Source organism: Hippoglossus hippoglossus, chromosome 4, assembly GCF_009819705.1.
Source record: "Hippoglossus hippoglossus isolate fHipHip1 chromosome 4, fHipHip1.pri, whole genome shotgun sequence".
In the NCBI taxonomy this organism is placed as follows: Eukaryota; Metazoa; Chordata; class Actinopteri; order Pleuronectiformes; family Pleuronectidae; genus Hippoglossus; species Hippoglossus hippoglossus.
In genome coordinates, this window is record NC_047154.1 from 26,834,693 (window position 1) to 26,849,855 (window position 15,163).

The 15,163-nt window shown below is 46.0% G+C and overlaps 1 protein-coding gene across 1 annotated transcript; it reads right to left on the bottom strand.

Moving 5' to 3' along the window:
- Positions 1 to 85: 85 nt before the first annotated feature.
- Positions 86 to 14,381, bottom strand: LOC117759811 (tetraspanin-1). Its single transcript, XM_034582239.1, has 8 exons — positions 14,234 to 14,381; positions 13,822 to 13,884; positions 9,230 to 9,436; positions 7,406 to 7,480; positions 2,419 to 2,517; positions 1,265 to 1,408; positions 911 to 994; positions 86 to 594 (listed from the first exon to the last, which is right to left on the bottom strand). The coding sequence occupies exons 2-8, from the start codon at positions 13,876 to 13,878 to the stop codon at positions 535 to 537; spliced, it is 726 nt and encodes a 241-aa protein (XP_034438130.1). The 5' UTR covers positions 13,879 to 13,884; positions 14,234 to 14,381; the 3' UTR covers positions 86 to 534.
- Positions 14,382 to 15,163: the final 782 nt, after the last annotated feature.

A 15,163-nucleotide genomic window follows, 5' to 3' on the forward strand; every position in this document is an offset into this window, starting at 1 on the left:
CCCTGAGGACGTCTCAGTAATGGACAGATTATGAGACAATGGGCCCCTGTCTCTCCACCCCCCCCCCCCCCCCCCCCCCCCCCCCCCCCTTGCATCCTAATAGTGAATTAACATGGTGTTGGAAAATCAGGTGAATGCACCTCAAGTGAAAATGTCCACGAGTTGCTGTCATCACATATTAACCATAATGTAAAGATTTAATATGTAATAATTCTTCATTAATGCTCTAAAAACAACCAGACCTATGTTATATATTTAATTTCTTGTTTACTTACATAATCCAAAATGGTTTAAACTCACAGAAACTCAGAGAATAAAAATCCACAATGTACTCCACTTAAAAACAGAAGGATTTTACTTACGGGGTTAACATGACATCATAGTGAAACTACAGATGCTTCCCCGAAAGAAAAGAAACTACAGAAAGACGACGAGAGTCGGAACTCGGACGTGACGACATTAAACCACGTTGATTTCAAATCGGAGCCACGTGTGATTCCTCTGCGTCGTGTCCGTCGTGTTTCTGACGGCGCCTCAGCTCACCCGGTTGTCCAGGTGACAGTACAGGTACATGGACACGACCATGGCGGCAATCTGAGGAAACAGAAACACGAAGTCTGAAGTACATGTACTGCTGTTGAGTACAGATAATGTATATCTGTACTTCAGTTTACCAGGAAGTCCCTTCAGATTAAAAGAGACATCTTATATTGGCTATATAATAAGGGCAGTTGTTTTTCAATGTGCTTTCACACTCTGTCACATATCGTTCCTCTGGGACATTAACTGGGTTAAAGTTAGAGCTTTTTAATTCTAGATTTGTTTTGGCAGCTTCATTCACACGAAACAAACGTCTTCCAGCCAAAGTGAACAGCAGCGTGAGTCGCGTTTCCTTTTCATGTCATTTTACCTCCAAGACTCCGACTCCTGCTGCGATGCCTCCCACGATGTTGGCGTGTTTTTTGAGCGCCTCCAGGATTTGTTGGAAACAGCCCTGAGGAGCATCGAGTCACAGCATAAATATCAACCCTCAAATCCACGTTTTCACTGAGACGCATTATAATTCATGTTTTTAGCGAAAAAAAGTTAGGAAATATTCATGAGGAAGTTGGCGAAAGGTTTGATGGTTTGTTCCAGACTGAAATGTCTCAGAAACTGTGATGGTTGAGTCTGAGCTGCTGCTGAATTGTATTTATTGTAAATGTAGGAACGGCCGTATTTATACCAGTGAGGGAACTAAATCGATTTTTGTTTTCCATCTCACCTGCACATTGCTGCGCTCTGCCTCGCCTGGGCTGCAGGGGGCGCTGCGGGTCCAGCAGCAGTTGGGCGGCAGGCTGCCTCCGTTGTCCTTTTCAAACCAAGAGCCCACGAAGTCTGTGTAGTTGGTGAATCCGCAGCACTTCAGCTGTGACACAAAGGAAACGCGTGAAGTTTTCAATCCTTAAACTTCATGTGATAATTTAAACGCTCAGTTTCAATCTTCAAACTCTGTAAATGTTTTTAAAACTCAACCGTACCGACTCTCAGCCGACTCAGCGTCGCTAGCTTCATTAGGACAGAATAATTGTAATTCATCTTTACATAGAAAATAGTTATAAGCTGATTTTTAACGTTGAACATCTGATATTTAACCCTGAACATGAGTTGTGCTGCTGCATTTCCTCCAGAGTTCAGGTCGTCGTCAGTGTTTGTGCACAGAAATCCCTCTTCTATCGAAAACTGTTGGCAATGAAGTTGCCTCAGGTAAACATGACACGTTCACAGATTCTCTCTCGGATGGTTCGAGCTCCATAAACTAAATTCCATTCAAATGAAAAAGTTCAACTGAAGTGAAATGGCTGCCTCCGCACAATAAACTGTCAATATCCCAAGGTCTGACGCTGCTCGACAGTTTGACAACACGCTGCCAGTGTGAAGCTCACGGCAGCGACGGTAACGTTCCCGTGACGAGGAAGCGGTGTGACCTTGAGCCGCTGAGCTGAGGTGAACGAGCAGATAACAGATTGTACAAAGAGTGTTTTTTAAAGTTTATCTAAAGTTTGTTTTTTGCCGTTTTATCGGAGCAGCTGAGTTCAAACACAGAGCGAGATTTTAATAAGTCTGTGAAATAAAGTCAAAGCTTTTGTGATCCGTTATAATGGTTGTGGACAGTTAGCATAGCATGGACAGTTAGCATAGTGTGTTCGGGTACGACCTCCGTCAAGTGTTGAAACCACTGCAGCGTTGGAGAATCCTTCAGCTGATGAGTCATGAAAACAGATTCTTCAACCGAACACGACAACAAAACAAGTTTCACATTGAAACGACAGCAAGTTCGGTTTGGAACTGAAAACCAGGAAAATCTGCAAAAATATTAAGTCTGAGAACATCTGCAGTTTGTCGTTAAGAAACCGTGTGAGGATGAAGAGACTGCACCTCGGTCATGGTGCTGTTCCAGGTCGTCGTGACCACAGGCTCACGGCCGTAATCCTTCTGTAGAGCGGGGGTCGCCCACGCTCTGAGGATCCCCTCGGCCTGTAGACACACACACACACACACACACACACACACACACACACACACACACACACACACACACACACACACACACACGTGTCGTTTAAAGACACCTAAAGTCAAGATGTAATCCTCAACTTTCCCTTCGAAGAAGAAGCACATTACGCAGACTTTCAAAATGTCATTTCTAAAGTATTTTATCAAAACCTTTTATCAATTATTTTTCAACCTTAACGCTCATTTCCAAAATGTCCACACTTTTATTTATACTTATTCTTGCTTCCAAAGAAATGAAAATGTTAAGATTTTACAAAATGCCCTAATTTTCCTAAAATATTTCCTAATCGTCTCTCTTACATAAATGTCCTAACTTTTGTGAGAGTATCTTAACTTTTCAGAAATGTTCTTGTTTAAATATCGACGGAGGAACTGGTCCACGGATCCAATCAGAGCAGGTCACATTAGACTAGTTTAAATAAGGAAATAGTCTTTTAGTTTTTAAACTTTAAATCCTATTTAAAAGCAAGCACTTGTTTTGCAGGTAGAAGAGTTAATGTGGCGCTTTTTGAGTTTTCTCTTTTTACTTTAATTCTTTGTGTTTTTCCTTCATCCTGATTATCAACCTTCAGGAAATGTCTCACTTCTCAAATGGTCGTATTTCTTCCAGAACGTCTCAGTGACGAGTCTCTGAGACGTCGCTCTGCACATGAAAGGTCTCTGATATAAATACCCAGCGAGTGGAAGTGCTGCAGCTCTTTTACTGCCGCGGTCCCACATGCTCACGTATTCACACAGCAGCCGGAGAATAAAACACTGAATCTCCAGCCAGCAGAGGTAATTCTCCGGGAGTCACCTATTCATCACAAATTAAATAAATCTTCTCTCGCACAAAGCACCTGGGAAATAAACAGCCGCGGTCCGGCACCTGCAAAAATGAAAATAAATCAAAAAACGGGCCGAGCCATTATTCTCCATTCTTCTTCTTCTCCTCCTTTTTTTTACGGTCATAAATAAGAGGGGTGGGGGGTTGGGGGCATTTACATATATATGGCTGCTGCTGGTCAGGACACGTTCTGTCTGATATTTGAGTTTATTCAAAGTGCGAAAGAAAAGGCAGGTTAGGTTTCAGGCTGGGGGGGGGGTCACACACACAAACACACAAACACACACACTCAAAAACACACACTTCATCTCCCTCTTTCCCACTTTGATGAATACTCCAGTCGCACAAAGACCTCAGCTGATGAGAGAGAGTGTGTGTGTGTGTGTGGTTACTGTACGTGCATGTGCTCACGTGTTTTGTTGTGTGTGTGTGTGTGTCTGTGTGTGTGTACATCAGAGGGAGCAGGCGTACAAGATGCCCAAGGGGATGCTGGGATACATGCCACAATTAAAAGTGCCCCCCAAGAAGCTGGGAGAGTGGCTGAGATCAGAGAAGGTTATTACCAGCAGGCTAATTCATCACTGTCACTCGGCCCAGCGCCTCGCCACGTCCCGTTAAACACACACACACACACACACACACACAGTGGACAGGCAGGACAAAGCCCACAGTAACACAGCACAAGGAGGCGGGAGGTGATAACACATCTATCAATACAGTGGTGGCGTGAACAACTACACACACGATACAATCTTCAGCTTCACGTGTTTTTAAATCTCTTGTTGCTTCACAGTGTTTCTAATAATTATCGATTTCTTTTACTGCAGCGACTCGCCGGCTGCTAATTAATCATTGTTCTAAAGAGGAAGAGCAAGAAGTGAAAAGTCACGAGAAGAAAATGCTCGGCAGCACATTAACATGCTTGTATATAATTTAACATCACAAAAACCAACAGGCATCATCAGGAATCATTGAAACAGAGAATGAAAGGATGATAAATACATATTTATGTTTAAGCCTCATCGACAAAGCTCCAGTTTGTGCCACTGATGCATTTTGTTATCAAGACACAGAGTTCAGCTCCAGTTCAAGTGAAGATACCAGATTATCTTTGTTTAATTCCAAAGAGATTTTACTGCTCTCGCCCAGTGTCGGCTGGGATTGGATCCAGCCCCCCCCCTCAAAGGATGGATGGAAGGAAGGAAGGAAGGATGTGTTTAAATGTTGTTCTAAAGGTTTTTCCACAATCATATACTCTTACAACCATTTCAGTGAAAAGAAAATCTCCTTGACAATGTGGACGATTTTTCAAATTGTGGCTGATCCCAACAGAAGCAGCTGGAGAAGCCCTCCAGTGACCGAGGGAGGACGAGGAAACACGTTGACGCCACTTTATTCTTGTAACATTACGAGATAATTCTGGAAATCTATAATGTTTTTCTTCTTCATTATAGATATAGACGTAATAATTCTCTATGGTAAGAGAGACAAATGGAGCTTTTTCTCATTTCAATCTACTTGGAAATATCCTCACGTTTCAGTCTTGATCAGTTGGAGTCGGAGCAGATCCGGAGCGAAGCGTCGTCCTGATGAATCTAAGTCTGTTGTTCTCACCTCTGACTCTTTACCTGCTCTGACTCTTTACCTGCTCTGACTCTTTACCTGCTCTGACTCTTTACCTGCTCTGACTCTTTACCTGCTCTGGAGTCTGTGGAGCCCAGTGGGTTTATTACAGCTGCTTTAGGAGAAAGTACCTGCTGCTGGAAACACTGACTGAACCACGACTCAAACACTTTGAACAATTCTCTGTGGGTTTGATGCTCTGAACGAGATCTGGTGGAATATTTTTCTATTTTTAATATGAAGATGTTAATTAGCGGAGCCGTAGAGCAGAAGTAATTGGGAGTTAATCATCTTACATGACTAACTCCAGCTAATCCTCCGCTCACTGATGAGAAATGAAAGCAAACAGTAATCTGCTTTGGATTAGGTTTCTTTAAGAGGACATTCCTTCTCCGTGCCCGCGTGTCAGAGTGTGATTCATTAAACGCCACATCACACCTCCTTCATTAATCCACGTGACGCCCGTATCGGCCTCCGGTAATAAATCTCCACTCTGGTCACTTTCGAATAACTGGCGGGGGTAAGAACAACCATGACCACTGACGGCCTCTCATAATGCCTCCTGGAATTGCTTATTAAATCTCCGTTATTCCGACCACCTGAAGGTTATTGGCTCTTCGCTCAGATGAGCTGTGGAGGCCCGGCGGCCACGAGGCAGATTTATGCTGCAGATAAGTAGAAGAGAATAGATCAAGGCTTTATTTATCGTCTCCTTTCATTGTCCACGCCTCTGTCTCTTACTTATTGACACAGGCGGCTATATATATGCATATTAGATGTATATTACCCATATTCATTATTCTGATTCTATTGTGTTTACTGTGTCTTATCAAAAGCCGGAGATGGACAGCTGCTCTCGCACTCGTGTCCACGATGGAGCTGAAGACGTCCTTTGTGTTGTAATGAACAGATGATGCTCAAGCCAACAAACAGTGCGTTAAATTGACTCTAAACCACATCGCAGATCTCCTTAAGGAAGACAAACCTATGAGTTGTGTCTTGCATTTCACTGAGCTTTAGACAACAGCTCTCACACACACACACACACACACACACACACAGACACACACACACAGCGCTGTGCTCTCTGCCTCCCACCACATGCAGTTTACACGGCTCACCTTGGTCAGCTCAGCTTTTGTAACTGACAGGCGAGAGATGGGGAAGATTTATTCCAACAAAACCACCTGAGCAGCAGCAATAATACTCGCTGCTCTGGGTTCAAGGACACACACACACACAACAGAGGAAATCACACACAAACACTAACACAGCTTCTTTGTGTGAGAGCAGGTTACACTTAGGACAGAATCCACAGGACGACAAACAAGAAACTAGGAGAGGAGGAGCAGGAGTTAGACACCGCCACAAAAAGTGCTTCTATTATTTAGTCAGTAGTTTGGTCCTAAGTACCTTTTCTTTTTAAAGGAAGGGACTCGTTCACACCTGGTTTGTTTCAGAGCTTCAGAAGCTAAACATCAGGTGTGAAAGGTTCCTCAGACCAGAAGAGGAGGTCTGGACGATATAATGTCTGAACCACGAGGACGTTCATTTGGTGCATGGAAACGTTCCAGAAAAAGTCTTGAGAACGTTTAAGTGCAGGTCTGAAAGCAGCGACAGATCGTTCATGGAACTCAACATTCAACCGATTCAGCTGCTTTTCTCTGATCGTCTTTGCGTGGCGTCTGCAGATTGTTTCACCAACTGCAGACGCACAAACAAATGTAATTCCCGAGCCGTGCCGTCCACAGCTCCTCCGTCCACAGCTCCTCCGTTCATCAGCTCCTCGCCGCAGACGGATGCGTCTTAGATTACCTCTCAGTCCTGGGGCCTCTGATACATCGTCTGATTGGATAAGGAACTCCACTTTCTATTTTCTTTATTAGGGTCCCAGTCTTCACTAACCTGCTTCTACGTAGTTCATTTGAAATCCTTGTAATTATTATATGAGGCACTAAATGGAAATGGAGCGTCTGTGTGAGAGCATATAGGTGTGTGCATGTGTGTGTGTGTGTGAGAGGCGGACACGTATGTAAATAGGCTGTTTTGCATATAAAATGCTTTAGCTTCAATATTCCAGAGTAATAAATTGCTCAAAGTGAGAGACAGCGCACACAGCCCCAGGCCATCCGCAGTCATTAAGTAGCTGAATGTACTGAGGCGGACATAAAGCCAGTAATTCAATGATGGCCGCAGCTATGATGGAGAATTTACATGGAGATAAAATCCAGAAAGTGGGACGCGGAGGTGATGGGGGTGAAAGAGAACAACAGGCAGGGGCGAGAGGAATTAAGAGACAAAGGGAGAGGAGGAAGAGGAGGAGGAGTGGAAGAGGAGGAAGAGGAATGGGATGTCACAAGGCCGTGAAATAAAGAGGAGGAGGTGAAGTGGGGAACTTACGAATGAAGCGTAGGCCAGAGCCACGACTCCTGCTGCCACTTCAGCGATGAAGATGATGAGGACGATGCAGAAGAACTGTTCAGAGGGAGGAGGAGGAGGAGGAGGAGGAAGGAGATTTTACTCTTCATAGAAACATTTCAAAAATCAAACACAATTTGATAAACAATAAAGTCCTTCATTCTTTAGGCTTCCACAGATATAATCACATTAAGGCTCATTGGTTATTTGGTCTTGTGTTTAAAACGAGGGATGAAATGAACCTGTCCCAGAACGTGACATCTTCAAATCCCCTCTTTTCTTTCCAACTGTCTGAAAACCAATGAGATTCAATGTAAAACAGAGCAAAGCAGCAAATCCTCACCGAGTCGCTGCATCTTTGTTTCATCAGTCAACAAACAGATCGATATTGGAATCACGTTATCAGCAGACGTATATTCAGCAATGTCCCCAGATAATTATTATTAATAGACACCGGCAAAATTGTTTGGTACTAAAGGTCACACGAGCAATATAACGAGCTTCCTGTTTTTAATGTTTTATTTGGTTGGATTTGACCTCAGTGCTTCTAAAAGTCCAGCTACAGCTTTAAAGATAGATTTTAAATGTAAATATTGGTTTGTTTGGTTTGACGACATGAAGAATATGAAGATATCTCCTCAGCCTTTCAGACCCCTATCATTAATATTAATGATAATCTAAATAAATCAAATACAAACCCAACAGTTTTAGCTCTAGATTGAAAATTGAAATATTGTAAACCCAAATCTCAGCAAAGTCCAAACAGTCCCTGGATTTTTATTTGGCTCTGCACCAAATTACACACACTCATAAAGATCCATGAATTATTCTCACGACCTCGTCAGTTCCTCCCTGATCTTTTCCACAATCCCTCCACCGTGACAGTTTCACTCTAATCTGTGGTTTTAGCCCATTGTCTCTTTGACGGAGGCAATAAAACCCATAACAATATATATAATGATTTCTCTGGTAACACGTCAGAATAGATTCTGATGTTTGTAACATCCATTTTACACAGTAATTGTCTGAGGTAACAGTCACAGGGTCTGAATTCCTCCGGTCGCAGGATGAGCTGCAGCGTCATCACTCAGCTGGATGGGACGTGTGGACCTGATGGAGGCTCTGCAGGGGGATGTTCTGCCTCCTCTCCTCATTAGACTCACTGCAGTGGACTAAGAGGTAGTTAGGCCGCTCGTTAATGAGCCTCATAATGTACCGTGATGTTCGGGGGCTGGTGGTGTTGATGGGACGAGGTGGGAGGGGGCGGATGTGGATTTTATCTGGTGATGAGCAGTGTCTTGATGAGTCTTACTGGGAAACACCTTCATAAATCATTTGCATTGGAAGGCAAAGAGCACAATTGTTTGGTTAAACATCCAGAGGACTCGGGGTTAATGTCAGCTGCACAAGACGGGAACGGGTTTTACGTTTCTAATGAGAGACGCAGGACAACACAGTGTCTGAGTGCTGATTCGAGACATTTAGGAACTCACAGAAAGTCGCGTAATCAAACGAAACGAATGGTCAGTTGGTCATTGTTAAGTTATAACATTCTCGTGCACAACGGAGCACAAACGATTTGACGACTCCAGTCAACCACTGAGATGTTCTCCAGATATCTCAGCTCATTCGGTCTGTTTCATATTGTCCAGAACTAGAAAACATCAGAATCCTCATGCAGGTTTGGATGTTAGCATCCAGATTGGGCCCCCAGGTTTGTCAAAGAACGTGAAGCAAACCTTGACGACACCTCCAAAGCTTCTGCACTTGTGTGGAAATGACGTACAGATGTTCTGATGAACTTACCGTGAGCAGCAGACACCTGCTCTCCTTGTGGGCCCCGCAGCAGCCCAGGAGCCCCAGCAGCACCAGCACGATCCCGATGGCGATGCTGAAAAAGCCCACGTTGACGAACTGCATGGCTTCGCTGGAGAACGGCCCCAGCAGCTGCAGGAACGAGCTCCCGTCCACGCTCACCCAGATCCCCATGGCGACCAGGGTCAGGCCCCCCAGCTGCAGGAGGACGGAGAAAAACACGACCAGTAAACATTAGTGGTAATAGCTGTGCAGGTGCATGTATGCAACTGGCTAATCCTGTGTAATCCACACTGTACAAGGTAAAATGTCAATCATCTGTTTCGTGCAGACGGGGTCAAGTCAACAGCTCTTGAGGGGGTAATAGATTTTGGAAATGAGGAACCATCTTACATCACTAACTCTCTGCTACGACTTGGCCTCGTTCTACCCGTCTGAATGGAACCACTGCCCTTCTCCACGGCCACCTCTCTCCCCCCACTCACCCGGGCATAATGGACAGGAATCCATTTAGTGTGATGCTGGATAAAGGCAGCAGGGAGTAGGTGGGTTAACAAGGACAGGGAAGAAGAAAGAGCCTTGGTGTCCACTGAAGACAGCAGTAATAACCAGTAAAGACCAGTAAATACCAGTTCTTTTCACTGGTCAACACTGTACGAAGAGTGTTTTCAGCCCTGCACTGAAATCTGGACATTTTCTAGGACTTTTCCTTCTGCCCCCCAGTAAATTGTCGAGTTGAGTCCGTGTGATCATATGGCAGAAGTGTGTTGACGAGGTTTCTAACACGTGACGGACGTGGAACTGGAAGAACTCAAAGATCTCAGGATGAAGAAGAGGAGCCGTACACGTAGAAGACGAAGACGTCAACTTGGAAACACGAGGAGGTTCCAGAGCTTTTGGTGATGAGGGCCGACGCCGGTGTGGATGAGCTGTAAACAACAACACTGATCTTTCCACAGCAGAGTTTATACGTCATGTCCGGCCTCCTGCTGCTCTACAGGCTCCGCCCCTGCTGCTCTACAGGCTCCGCCCCCTCGCGCTTGTGAACGGCGGTCGTTTTCGTCTTAAATCTGCTTTTTGAAACCAAAAGGAAGCAGCATGGAAACAGCTGTAATCATCACACGCAGCAACTTTAAAATGGAGCAGATGAAAACAACTCTAAATATTTATACTGGTAATATGATATTAGGAAATTAGACTAATTACTAAAACAATATTAAAGCCTGAGGCAACATAACCAACAAAACTGCACCGGTCACTGGTCTGTGAGCATGTGGAGGAACACTCATCCATTCACTGAAAATCTATTTGAGTAAAACTGGTCCAACCTGCTCATAACAAACGGATTCAGAAGTGAGTCACATGTTTCACATTACACCTCTCTCTCTGCTGCCTCTCCCTCCTCAGGCCTCCACCTCTGACCTCCTCTTCCTCCTCCATTTATCCCCCTTCCTCCCCTCACTCCTCCTGCTGAGTGATTTCTTCTTCTTTCCTCCTCCTCTGCAGAAACCATGTTTGAAACCTGATATTGTCTGTCAGGCTCCATCAGAGTCACAGCGGTTTCCTCTCCGTCCGGCCTCCACGCTCCTCCTGTCAGACGCTGACGTCTCCCACGTGGAGATCCTCTCCCCCTTCGTCTCTTTGTCTCTCTCCTGCTCTCCTCATCTACCTCCCTTCCTTTCACCCTCTCTGCTCGTCTCCTCAACCTGTTCGGTGCCGTCATTGCACCGTTGGCTAAATGCGATACGACAAGCATATTCTCCCTCTAACTCCAGGTCTGCCACCATCATCCCTCAGCAGATATAATTACAGCTGGCACCCTGTCTGCGTCCCATGTTTTAGAAGATGGTTAATCCCTCTGACGCTGCTGTGCCACATGCAGGTGGAAGCTCTGTCAGTTCAACGCTCACAAGGCAAAAAGGACTGGAAGTGAATCTGCTTTATGAAAGAGTGGGGGGGGGGAGTGGGGGGGGCAGTGTCCTATCTATGGAGATGGGAAATAGAGCCTATTAGGGTCAGAGTAAAAAGGAATGAATAACAGGCTGCAGAATGTGAGGCCTCCAGAGAGGGGGAGGTGAATAGAGCGATGGAAAGATACAGAGGGAGCAGAATGGAGAACGGGCCCGTCCCACCCCGATTGAAATGGAATTGGTTCTCTTTGAAAGGCCGGGAATGAGAAAGACGTCAGTGGAGTATAAACCCATCTTCATGGGTCACACTACTGCAGCAGACGATCTGATTCGGTCCCAACACGCGGACGTAGACACTCGTGATTTCCAACACGTTCAGACTCAAAGTCTCAGAGCAGAGGAACACGCACTCTAACAAATACAGGTTGTGGGTTTAATGCTCCCAAAACCTCAGGGTTCATCTGGATCTGGTTCAGACTCTCAGGTCAGAAACAGCTTCAGGTGAAGTTATATGAACTTGCTCTTCAATATCTTTTCACATGATGATGGAGGAAACAGTTTCCACCCTCAGGTTAATGTGTCAGTGATATTTTAACACTCGTACAGAAAGAGTCTCTTGTTTCATTCAGTCGAAACCTTCTGGTAGAATTACAGCAACAATCACAAAAATCTGATCTCTTCGCTGAAATGATCCAAAACAATGCACCACATTTATAATGATACGATCCAGGTGAACTGGACCCAGACAACAACCACGTCCAGAACCTTCCACTTTCTCACATGTCTGCACTTAATGTCTCTCCTGACAGATGATAACACTCAAAAGAGGAAAACATCTGTTCCACCACGATCCATCAAATCCACAAAATGAAGGGAAGAATTCTTCATATCTAGTAAAGACAGTGAGAATCTGACCTGTGGGTGAAGGGTAAGAAGATTATCAACTAGTTTTAAACACACCTCAAGAATAATATGATGATTCTCATGTGTAATTCAATAAGAAATAATACTAACAGCCTTTGTTGTATCTTTCAGATTTTTGTCTTACAAAATGTAAACATGAATGCACATCTCTTCTGCTTTACGTATTCTGTACGACAATAGTTTTCATATCTGCCGATACGTCTTTGAAAGGCTCATATCGGACGATTTCTTTCAAATCTCCGAGCCGTTACATCCGTCAGGCTCCAGTTATTTCCTGGGAAGATAAATTCTCTAAATGCAGATTTCTGATTCTGATTCGTGATAAAGGTTGCAACACACTTGAACCTTGAACAGCAGCTGCAGCAGCCAAAGTATTAAAGCTTCTTCTTCATGAAGTGAGACAATGATTTCTTCATTGTGCTCCGCTGGACATCTCACAGAGACACATCACATCATCACTGTGCTGCTGCTGCTGAGCTGCTGCTGAGCTGCTGCTGATGCTGAGCTGCTGCTGAGCTGCTGAGCTGCTGAGCTGCTGCTGCTGCTGCTGAGCTGCTGCTGAGCTGCTGAGCTGCTGCTGCTGAGCTGCTGCGGCTGCTGAGCTGCTGCTGATGCTGAGCTGCTGCTGATGCTGAGCTGCTGCTGCTGAGCTGCTGCTGAGCTGCTGCTGAGCTGCTGAGCTGCTGCTGCTGCTGAGCTGCTGCTGAGCTGCTGAGCTGCTGCTGCTGAGCTGCTGCGGCTGCTGAGCTGCTGCTGATGCTGAGCTGCTGCTGATGCTGAGCTGCTGCTGCTGAGCTGCTGCTGAGCTGCTGCTGAGCTGCTGAGCTGCTGCTGATGCTGAGCTGCTGCTGCTGAGCTGCTGCTGAGCTGCTGCTGAGCTGCTGAGCTGCTGCTGATGCTGAGCTGCTGCTGATGCTGAGCTGCTGCTGAGCTGCTGAGCTGCTGCTGATGCTGAGCTGCTGCTGCTGCTGCTGAGCTGCTGAGCTGCTGCTGATGCTGAGCTGCTGCTGAGCTGCTGAGCTGCTGCTGATGCTGAGCTGCTGAGCTGCTGCTGATGCTGAGCTGCTGCTGCTGCTGCTGAGCTGCTGCTGCTGAGCTGCTGCGGCTGCTACTGCGGCAGCTGCAGCTGCAGCGGCTGCGGCTGCGGCTGCGGCTGCTGCTGAGCTGCTGCTGCTGCTGCTGCTGAGCTGCTTTTCGAGCTGATTTGTCAGACAGAAATAGGATGAGGAGGATTTGAGCCGGTAGTTTGGACAGTGACAGTGAATCCAGGTGCACGTTGGTCTTTCCAGAAGAATTCAGCTTACCCCACCAAAGTTTCTCTCCATTTCACAAAGCACTTTACTTATCAGCATTAAGCCCAAGATGGAGGTGGCAAAATTAGAGGGTTTGAAGTTAATGACCTGAAAACTGCGACGAGGGTTTTCTGGCTCAGTGACGCGAGATGTTTATGCAACGTCTCTGTTTCCAGTGAAGCACGAAGTGATCTCTCTGTGGTGTGTCCTGTTCTGTCTTTAACTTCACAGGCTCTTTAAAAATGATTTCACACAAGACATGACCACACACACACACACACACACACACACACACACACACACACACACACACACACACACACACACACACACACACACACACACACACACACACACACACACACACACACACCACACACACACACACACACACACACACATACACACACCTCCATCTTCATATATGAGCGTGAAATCAAAGCGGAAACATACTTACAAAGATAAGCAAGTTGAACAAGACCATCATCAATTTGACGAATGTGAAGCAGCCCATTTTAATCTGTAATAAAAGGAGAAGATAAATTATAGCTTTTCTTCTTTCATCAGCCCAGAGCTCCTATCTCTCATACACACACACACACACACACACACACACACACACACACACACACACACACACACACACACACACACACACACACACATATGAATACAATCTCTCTGTGCACGCTGGGCGATTACATCCAGCTCACATCCCGGCCAAATTACTGTGAAAATGACATTACTCACAATGCGTGTTGATGACAACACACACGACCGAGTGAGACAATGAAGATTTCTGGTAATGGGATGAAAACGAAGCCAAATTACAGAGGACCAAGTGTTTACAGCATAAATACAAATCTTACCTGTGACTGAATTTGTGTTTATTTATTTCCAAAGCAGATTCAAACCTAATTAAAATGTCCTGAGTTTCCAGAGCAGGTGAAGTGGAAGCAGGAGTTCTCTGAGCGTCCGACTCAGGTGTTTCCAGCCGATTGTCGTGATGTCTCGCTCTAAATCCCGTGATAATGTCCGAGCAGAAAAAAGCCTGTGGCAGTGATTTGGAAATCTGATGAGTGCTCCTCCTCAGGCGGGGGACAGGGTGTGGTGGTGGTGGAGGATACAGGTGACAGCAGGTGGATGTTGTTCAGGTGTAGAGTGGCAGCTCTGACCCCTGCAGGTTCACACTGACACAGATTCACCGTCTGCCACTTCAGGGTTTTGAGCTTTGAAAAGATTAGAAAATGATCTTGGTAACACGGCTGCCAAACGGTGAAAGGGCAGAAATAATCCTGATAACTTGAGATGGGAGAGTGAGAGGAAGACGGATATGTTCTGCTGGATAAGACGTTGGGGCCCAGATGTGCACCAGTGTGATTGAGAAGTTGTTTCAATGGGATCTGCTCATTAAAGACTGGATATGTATCGGACAACATTCAGAAATAATATTCAGGCTTGGGTCGACTTTGGTCATGTTAGCAGAGCTAGCTTCATTTCTTACGCTACACTGGGTCGGGCTCGGTTACTTTTCTCACCCTCAGTTGGGTTCGGACAGAAAATTGCATCACAAGCTACTGGTCTGGCCCCACCTGGCCCCACCAGGCCCCACCTGGCCCCACCTGGCCCCACCTGGCCCCATCAGGCCCCACCTGGCCCCACCAGGCCCCACCTGGCCCCATCAGGCCCCACCTGGCCCCACCAGGCCCCACCAGGCCCCACCAGGCCCCACCTGGCCCCACCAGGCCCCACCTGGCCCCACCTGGCCCCACCAGGCCCCACCAGGCCCCACCAGGCCC